Source organism: Myotis lucifugus, unplaced genomic scaffold (genome assembly GCF_000147115.1).
Source record: "Myotis lucifugus unplaced genomic scaffold, Myoluc2.0 scaffold_123, whole genome shotgun sequence".
In the NCBI taxonomy this organism is placed as follows: domain Eukaryota; kingdom Metazoa; phylum Chordata; class Mammalia; order Chiroptera; family Vespertilionidae; genus Myotis; species Myotis lucifugus.
In genome coordinates this window covers 3,294,627-3,304,626 of record NW_005871171.1, presented here as the reverse complement: position 1 = coordinate 3,304,626, position 10,000 = coordinate 3,294,627, and the positions used below count along the sequence as shown (strand labels likewise).

Genomic DNA, 10,000 nt, shown 5'->3' with positions numbered 1-10,000 from the left:
CCCACTAAACCACTGTCCACTGTGACCCAGACCCCCGCCTCGTGTATGCTTAAACATCCTGGTAACTTATATTTTCCTTTTTGTTTCTCCATTTCACTTAATGATTTTCTATGTATTGTTGCAGACATCTCAACAGTGAGCATGCGCTGGACGATAGAAGTACAGCTCAATGTAGAGTACAAATGCAGGTTGTTCAGCAGTTAGAGCTACAGGTAAAACCCGATTTCCTTTTCCTATTACCTCAGTGTTCCTCAAACTCCAAACCTCACTAGTGCTCTGCACTGAGTCCCTGTCACTCATTGGCGAATGGAAGGTACCGAACTTGTTGTATTTGAATGATTTGCTTTTCACTCTCTGGGAAAGTCCTGCCTCAGTCCACTCTTTGGAGTTCTGTGCGTTTGTGTGCCCGCAGCCACCTCTCACCCCTGTCAGCGCCCCGTCTCTCTCCCTCCCTCCCTCCCTTCTCTCTTCTCCTTTAACTTTCTGGTTAACTGTTGTTAGTTAAGTGCCTTAAGTTGCTAATGTTATTAACCTGGAGCTGGGGGGAGAAGCCGGGAAGAGAGGCTGAGAGAGAACCGATGTGAATGGAGAGAGAGCAAGCGAATGTGAGCGAGACGGGGCCAGTGAGTGCACCTGCAGGCCGTCCTCGGGCCTCACACAGACGGACCCTTTCTGTCCACGATAGGGAGACCCAGAGTTCCCTGGGCACGCTTTACATGCACACACGGACAGACAGACAGACACACACACGTGAAATCTTTGTACTTGGAAATCTTTGGGTCATATTGAAGGTACTTTATGACTAGTTTCCTGTGGGTCCCAGTTGTGAGGAGTGGAGGGGGCATTTTTAACGTGGGCTCCACTCCCTGACATAACTTGTTTGTGCACTACCATGTTTTATCAGTAACTCCATTCTTGGTGTAATTAATAGAAAATTCGTTTCTAAAAGAAAAAATTGGGTCAGAAATGGAGATTATTAAAATGTGCAATTGCAAAGGCCCGACCCTGCAAACCCCATTTGTGCAGCCGCACTGCAAAGGCGTTGGAGCCGGGCTGGCCTCCCTCCTGGCTAGTGCCAGAGGTTCGCCCACTCCGGGAAATTAAAACAATGTTGTACATTATATTGTTACCAGCCGTCGGAAAGGCTATTTTGTATGCGAGACAGCAATGCTGAGATATATGGAGAGCCCTAGGCTAAGTACAGAAGATAATTACATTTGGAATTTTACTGAGTTAAGTCATTTATAGCTTCAAACAGTTGCAGGGAAAAATCAGCCAAAACACACTTAAACTTTTTGTTGTGACTTTTCAGGATAGAAGGGATTTTTGAAAATTAGTTATTATCTTGTTTGACAAATTAAACTTTTTAAAGTAAGGTTGTCTCAAAAGTTATTTTCTTCAGCTAGTTAATATTTTTCTATTCAGACAAATAATACGAACTTATTAGAACAGTAGGATATTTATACAGGCAAAAGGCACATCATAAAATCCCCAGATTTTTAGGTAAATCTTTGGAAACATCTTTAAATTTAGCAAGTTTTGGGGGAAGGTAAAAAGCAATGTAGGTATCTCACCCCCAAAGTTCACTTATATTGAAATGTAGTAAGCCCTTAAAAAATTGGATTCAGCCTGAGTTTACATGTGTTGCTGATAGTGTTTATAAAGTGATACAAGTTCTTGCATTTGTTTCTTTAATTGATAAAATTAAATTCTTAATGATTAGCTAGAATAAATTGTCCACTGGAGTTGTCATGGTTGCTCTGCTAGGCGTTCCGGACTGCAATTTCGAGTGTGGGCCCTTGTTACCCACTCAGGAACTGGTCACCTATTTTATTTATTATTCCTCTCTCTCCACAAAGCACGCAGGCGAAGAAAAGAAGCTACAACATTAACAAATAGTTATCTCTGGCAGCTTTATGATGGCTTTTTTGTGGGTGCGTCCCGAATAGTGTGGCAGATGCCTGTGACCTTCCAAACAATACTTTTGCTTGAGCGTCCGCTTTGATGAAGGAGGGCTGTCCCTCCTGAAAGGTGGAGAGAGTTGTGAGTGTGGAAATAGTGCTCGTCCAAAGCAGGGCTGATGACTACACACCACGGACCAAATCCATTGAGAAAAGAAAGCGTTTTACATTTTGAATCACTGGGGAAAGCAAAAAAAGACTACACTACATGAAATTCAAATGTCACAGTCCACGTGTAAGGCTACATTGGAACACGGCCACACCCTTCGTTTATGAATTCTCCGTGGCTGCTCCTGGGCGACCCCGGAAACCGGGGCAGTTGTGCCCGCGATGCCCTTGGGGCGGAACATACCCGCTACCTGGCTGGCCCTGGCAGAGGTTTGCCAAGTAATCCCTTGTCAAGAGGGGCAGCAAAAACAGTTTCAATAGCAACTTGTTCCTTTATTTTCCTGCCTGCCTAGGTCCGCTCACCCCTCTTACCTCTTCCTTCGCCTTGATGTATAAAATTCGTCTCATCACCACACGGCTCAGGCTTCTCCAGCAGCAGCTTCACATGACGAGTACTGCTGATCTCTGTCTGTTATGGAAAGCTGGCTGAGGGCGTGTTCATTCATTCACCCATTCATCTACTCGTGCATCTAGCAAACACTCCCTGTGCCTGTAACAGCAGGAACCTTGCTGGAGCCTGTGAGGAGGACGGAGTGAGCACGATAGGACTTCCCTCCTGGTTCTTACTGTCTAGACCAGTGGTTCTCAACCTTCCTAATGCCGCGACCCTTTAATACAGTTCCTCATGTTGTGGGGACCCCCAACCATAACATTATTTTTGTTGCTACTTCATAACTGTAATTTTGCTACTGTTATGAATCGTAATGTAAATATCTGATATGCAGAATGTATTTTCATTGTTACAAATTGAGCATAATTAAAGCATAGTGATTAATCACAAACACAATATGTAATTATATATGTGTTTTCCGATGGTCTTAGGCGACCCCTGTGAAAGGGTCGTTCGACCCCCAAAGGGGTCGCGACCCACAGGTTGAGAACCGCTGGGCTAGAGGAAAGACACACTGAATAAATAATTGTCCATGGGCTGGTCCGCCCATTGGCAGTGCTAGCTAACACGAATGGGTTCTTGAAACACCAGAAACAAGTTGAAAAGAGAGTCTCAGTGCTAGGCAGGGCCAAACCCAAACAGATTTTATCTATTATCCAGTCAGATGAGATACACAAGAAAATGTCAGCAGTGTTTAGTATTTAAAGAACCCTGTCCTGAGACAGAGTTAGGAGGAGCCCTTCTCGGGGTTAGAGTAGACGGAGGGTCTGGGTTGCAGAGCTGGCCCATTGGGGAGAGCTTGCGGCGGGCGCAGTCACGCTCACAGCGGGTCTCCTTCCAGCCTCTGTTTCTCGGGAGCGCAGCTTCTTCACCTTTCCGCTGTCGTGTTTGCCATTTCGTGCGCCCGTCTCTGGAGACGTGCTTTCTAAGGAACGGGCAGTCGCTGTGCCCGTGTAACCTCAGTGTTCTGGTGGTTGCACAGCCTTCCTCCCGCCCGTTCTCTTGGCAGCCCAGGTCCCCGTATGTGGGAGTACGCCCTGGACAGGGCTGACCCCAGAGCTTCTCTTCCCCTTAAAGAGGGCACTACCCAGTCCTGGACCTGCTGGAACCTTCCAGGATCTCAAAGTATATTGTGGAATTGCCACTTGTCAACTTGAATTTGGAAAACATGTGCACCGCTGAGCCCTAATGCAGGTTTGAACAATTGCCCAAGGATGAGCGCTGCTTAGCGCGGAGGAGAAGTCTGCCCTGGCCCCGGACCTGCCGGCGTTTACACCTGGCAGAGGTCACACATGCCCCCGCTATAAAAACAAACCCACGGAGCCCGGCCGGCGTGGCTCAGGTTGAGCATCAACCTGTGAACCAGGAGGTCACGGATCAGTTCCCGGTCAGGGCACAGGCCCGGATTGCAGGCGTGATCCCCAGTGTGGGCGTGCAGGAGGCAGATGATCAGTGATTCTCATCATTGATATTTCTGTCTCTCTCCCTTCCCCTCTGAAATCAATAAAAATATATTAAAAAACAAAACAAAACCACCGAGCTCAATGAGTCTTACGGTAGAGGTCAGCTGAGGTTCCTCCTGTGGGCCCTACATCACGGTGAAGGGTTTCACGGGGGCACTTGGGAGGGCAGCTAGTGAAGGCCACTTGGGTGCATCCTGTAGGCGTGTCCAACCGCTGGAACCTCACCTCGGACCCAGCACAGAAGGCCCTCATATTTCTCACCTGTAATCAGACTTCCCTAAAGAATTGGGGACAGCATTTTTTCAGTCACCATGTTTAGCCTTAGCAGGGGTGGGGGAGGTCCAGCCCACAAGCCAAATCAGGCCCATGAAACCATTTGGCCCTGCCAAGGCATTGGGGTGAGTTAATTACATGTTTGGCCGAATAGCGCAGGCTAATCTTTAAGTTGATGGTTTTGTATGGCCTGAGAATGACGTTATAAATGTCCAGGTGGCCCTTGGCAGAAGAAAGGCTCGCACCCCTGCCTCGGGGGACAGCGGTTGCAGTGTTTCCATTGTGGTGCCATCCGGGCACCACACACCTGCATCATGGAAAGGTGGTGTGTTCTCCGGTGGGAGTTCAGGCCACCGGGGGAAGCGGAGATGATGGGGACGGGCCTGCCGTGGGCCTGTCTGGTCAGTGTGGAGTGAGAGACGCACCTGCGTTATCACTTTGTTGGGAGATGCCGGAGTGTAGAACGCATGCTTCCTTGGCAGTGGTTGCCGATGAGCTCATTTCCGGAAGGTTGGTCAGTTCGTTCTCATGGTGCACCTGGCTCTTCTCACTGAGTGGGAAGAGGGTCAGAAAGACATCCTAGTGGGTATTCAGAGCCCTTTTGAGTATTTCTCACTGCATCCCACTGTTGCAGAGGCCGCTGTAAGTTTTTGTCAGGGGACTGGATGGAGATTGGGCCTGGCTGCTCCCTGGGAGCCCGCAGCATAACGGAGCAGTTGTGTGCGGCCCGTGCCCTGCACACTTCGGCACGTGGCACCAGGCACATGGGCACCAGAGCAATCTTTGGGGTCCAGGACGTGGCTTTTTGAGGTCAGGGAATGATTTCCAGGTTTCTTCTGTTCGATGTTCTCTGTTGAGAGCTGCTTCGGGACGATGTGCAGTCATAGTGAGTTAGAACTGGAGAGGAATGTGGGCGTTTTTATGTCGGTCTGAAATGTACAGCACCTCCCGCCAAGACAGGGTCAGAGACAGAGGAACTGGAAATCAGTGGAGAGAAGGCAAATACCACTCAGTGTGCCAGGATTGTAAGGCAGCCCTCGAACCTGCCTCCATACTTGAGCACCTACTATCTACCAGACTTGGGCCCAGGGATTTAAATTCATATCAATCCAGTTGCCTGGATTCACTCATGATTATTAGGACTCTTTTCAACCATCAAACTGTGGGTGAGATATCATAAGAGGTATCTCAGTGGCCAGAACAGAATTCCATTTGGAAAAAGGGAAAACCATTCACTTTAATAGACAAAAAGGAAAAAAAAAAGTCCCTGACAGACTTACCACTCAGAAAGCTGACATTCATGATGTACACACATTTTTCTGGCCATAAATACTGTCCTGGTTTTATTCTGTTCCGTGACCACATGACCTTGCTCAGTTGTCAGCACAGTCTCGCTTATGGATGAAGATGGTTTTGAATCAAAGAAAAAAGAAGCCTTGGAGACTGGGCATTTCCATTATGTCCACGGCTCAGCATGTGCGGACAGAGCGGGCCGGGCTTCTGGGGCCCCTCGGCCGGTGACCGGAGAGTGAATGTTGAGAGCAGCTAAGGGAAGGGAGCCCGCCCCGCTGGGACTGACCTGCCTGGCCCAGCAGGGCGCGGGGAGGTTGTGCACTTTTATTCTTGGATCATTTGATTCCATTTAGTCGCTGTTTGTCAGGCCCCTATCATCACAGCACTGGACGGAAAAGTAAGGTACGACCTGGTGGGGAGGGCGGAACCAGGCGGTTGGGGGGGGGGGGGGCATTGGGGTGGTGACAGGGAAGGGCGGTTGGCAAGGACGTTCCAGGCCAAGGAAGCCACTTAGGGTCTAGGCTGATTGTAGGGCGAGGAAGGAGGAGAGTGGAACATGTATTGTTCTTTTTTAAATTCATCTGTTTGTCAGTAGAAAGTAGGATGATAAACCGCAATTTGCTTGCCTAGAACTGGGGGATTCCTCCTGGTTTTTCATTTTCAAAACTGGGGCGTCCTGGGCAGATGGGAGTGCTTGGTTGCCCTGGGGTCCGCTTGGATCCATTGGCTGTGGAAGAGACTGACGAAGCTTCGTGTTCTCTTGTCATCATTTCTCGGAGGGACCTGAGAACCACGGGGAGGGTGTAATGAGCTCCTGCTGTACGCCAGGCACCTCGTTCACTGACTCCCACCCAGTTTCCTCGATTCTAAGAGTCGTTTTAAACAGGAAAAGCTAACATTGGGAAAGCAGCGTGTGTCTCACACTCCGTGAGCGTGATTAATGTGGTATTTGTTATTTCTTGAGAAGACACCACTAAAGGATGGTGATCGTGACAATAACCGGCCTCGGAGAGTCAGAGACGGCGTTTTAAGTCGTGCCCCTCCCCCACACTGTAAGAGGAGGAAGCTGGGGCTAGGGGGTCTCTAACTGCTCACAGCCATGGGCACACAGTGGCTTGGCGGCTGGTCCTGGCCCCTGGGTTCCGTGCACCCCCAGAGTGACCCGGCATTGTGTTGAAATGGGGCCTCCTGGGGCGTCTGCAGCAGGCGATGGGGCTCTGAGAGGGTGTCCGCAGGAGAAGAGGCACAGGGTCCGTAGCAGAGGGAGCTGGGCAGTGAGGAGGGGCTGTCCTGGGGCTGCTCTGCGGTCATCAGGCTGTGTGATCACACAGCTGGGCTTCCAGGGACGTCTTATCTTATCTTACCTTAGCGGGGCCTGTGTGCTTCCTGACCCTCTGGGCAGCCCTCAGGGTGAGCAGTGCCTGGCCTCCGGGGCTGCCCAGAAAAGGCTCCAATGGAGGGGACCTGAGTGCACCCCAGCGGGCAGGCTCTGGTTTCTCACTCTGTCCCTCTGAAAACCGAGGCCCTTCGTTCTCATAATGAAGGTCTCGCCTCCTCTGGGCAGCGGGACCCCGAGACCCTGAGTGCGAGAGCATGCGCCTCCTCAGGCCGCAGGCGGGCGGGGGCCGCCGAGGGCACCTGAGCAGGGAGCCTCCCGCCGAGGGGCCAAGACGCCCTCCCTGAGCCCCGCTGCCCAGCTCGGGAGGCACGCGAGTGTCCGCGTCCGATAAAGGGGTTGGAATCGGTAGGAAACACACACTCGGGTGGTAGAAGTTTCAGTTCTGCCCTCCCAGCCAGCGCCCCTTCCCCTCCTCCAGCCGTTCTTCTGGCCGGTCCCCTGCCTGCACCCGTCTGCCGGGTGCCTGTCCCACAGCCACCTGCTCCTCCGGGAGGGGCTTCCAGGTCATGAGGGACCCCAGTGGGTGAGCGAGGGCTCAGGTGCACGGGCAGAGCGCAGCCCGGCCGCCCCTCCTGTGGGGGCGCGTGGGATGGGGCTGTCTGTGTTCCCAGTCAGTGTCCCGGGGTGTCCTGAGTCAGACCCAGCCTCAGACAACCAGGATTCCATCTCATTTTGGCTCATTCTCGGCTCCATGCCCTCAGGGTAGGTCCACCAGTGGGCCTCAGTTCCCAGCTATAACGTCGGAGCGCCCCGCGGCCCTGCCTCTGTGGCATTAATGAGTCCCTTGGCTCCTGCATCTCGTCTTCCTCAAGAAGCCTCGTGTGTTCAGACACCCAGAGTCCTTCCTTTATTTCAGAAGAATTTTTTCTCATAAGTGAGAACCACCAAATCGGCTTAAAATGATTCATCCTCCTGACAGCGTGTAAAATGGTTGTGTTAAGTGAGCCCCAAACCACGGTCCCTTCTCTCTGCTGGGAGCGTGTCCTCTCCTGGGTGTTTGTCTCTGAGGGCGAGGCTGGAGCTGCTGGCCTCGGCCCCTCTCCGCACCCCAAGGCCCATGTCCGGTCGCAAGGTGAGGCGTGGGTGACAGGAGAGGGGAAGCCCTGCTGGGCTGAGGGAAGGCACAGTGAGAACAGGACCGAAATCCGTAAGATACGGGCTTCGTCTTTCCCGTGCTTTGTTCCATTTTTTAAAGCATCAAAATTCTCTTCCCAGTGAACCCAGCTGCAGATTCTACTGAGCCCATTATGTGATCCAGATTTCAAACATACACTCAGCCAGGAGAAGTTCACATAGACTTCAGTGGTTTATCTTTCCTTTAAAAAACAAGAAGATATTTTTTGAGCATCACGAAGCACTAGGCTCTGCTGAGCTTAGGTGCACGAGTCCCCTACACCTGGGAGCTGCCCTACGAAGTTCAGAGGTCATGGTTCCGGGTTTACAGGGAGAACTAAACACAAAGATCACATGCTGTGTCCAGAGTCGGGAACCTGCCCATCCCACTCAGCTCCCAGGCTGTGGAGGTGGCAGCCAAACCAGCTGATTGACAGGACTCAGTACATGCCAGCCTCGCCTGACCCCAGGGAAGCTTCTAGACCAGCGGTTCTCAACCTGTGGGTCGCGACGCATTTGGGGGTTGAACGACCATTTCACAAGGGTTACCTAAGACCATCGGAAAACACATATATAATTACATATTGTCTTGTGATTAATCACTATGCTTTAATTATGTTCAATTTGTCACAATGAAATTGGGGGTCACCACAACATGAGGAACTGTACTAAAGGGTCGCGGCATTAGGAAGGTTGAGAACCACTGTTCTAGACTGTCGTTCTCTTTGGATATCACAGCATACATTTTTCTAAATTTGCCAGCCAGAGTTTTTAGTTGACCTTTGGACTGAATTTCTCATCCTCCTTTTCTTTGCTTTTCATGGGATTCAGTATAAGGGAATGCTGGAATATGCTTGCTAATATTAAATGCTTGTATTCTCATAATAATTAAAGGATGCCATGAAAATTGATGGGATGGTGAGCTCATGGAATGATGGCATAAAAAGTAGTAAAGAATCTGAATGCTTCTTGAAGGACCAGTGAGTTTTATAAATGTAAGACTGTGGAGAGGGTGTGGTTCCAGTAGGTGTGAGTGTCTAGCCTTTTTGCCTAAACAAAAAGCAGATCCTGCCAGGTTTTCTTTAACTGTTAAAACACTTTGTGTTGGAGCTAGACTTGATGATAAAGATTCAAAGCTCATTTAGGAATATATGACATGCTAGTTTGCACTAATTAAACAAAAACAAAACCCTGGATTTTTGCCTTTTTCTGTAACCGTAGCCATCATTTATAGGTGGAGTTGAGGTTGGTTGAGGCAAAATCAGGAACCTAGATAATTCTCAAAATGGATACTGAAGTCTAAGTAATATTCTTGTGGAAAACTAAAATGTTCCCTATGGCATGACCTCCAGGTTCTGGGTGTGGCTATGTGTGCAAGGCTAGGTGTGTGTTTGCAGTCTAACCAGTGCACGGTCAGCCTGGTAGATGTTTCCATGGAATATAGAAAGATCTACCAGGTGATTCCTTCGCATGCTGAGAATTTGGATTTCTTTCTACTTTAGTCTTTGTAATTAATGTATCGACAGTGTTTACCCCCAAATTAAGTCACAGTTAATACTCATCAGACTCCAGTATCATCCTCGCACCCTTTAATTTATAGCATTCGCTATGACACACTATTTGTTTTTTTCTTCTGCCCATTATAATTGTAAAACAAAACACTTTTTTAAAATTAAGAATGTTTTACTTTTAACATCTAAAAATTTAGAATACTCACATAAAACACACACACAAAGAACTGTAGAAAAATGCCATTGCTAACGTTTTAATTGTTCTAACTGAGCCACTTGGAAAACTAAATTCCTTTAGCATTATGTTTTGTGTTGAGAGCATCTTTTTGTTTGGCTGTTCAATAACTTACTGAAGAACAGAAGATGAATAATATAAAGTGGCTCCTAATATGGTATCATTTTCATTTCCTGTTTGTTGGAAGATAAAT

The 10,000-nt window shown here is 49.2% G+C and overlaps 1 protein-coding gene across 7 annotated transcripts in view; it reads left to right on the top strand.

The window, feature by feature from the left end:
* Positions 1-10,000, top strand: part of FOXP1 (forkhead box P1) — a 213,530-nt gene that overhangs the window by 174,647 nt on the left and 28,883 nt on the right. For all 7 annotated transcript variants that reach the window (XM_023758106.1, XM_023758108.1, XM_023758109.1 and 4 more), the window contains one exon: positions 125-212. In XM_023758106.1, the coding sequence (XP_023613874.1) occupies positions 125-212 (88 nt within the window). The remainder of the gene's footprint in view (positions 1-124; positions 213-10,000) is intronic.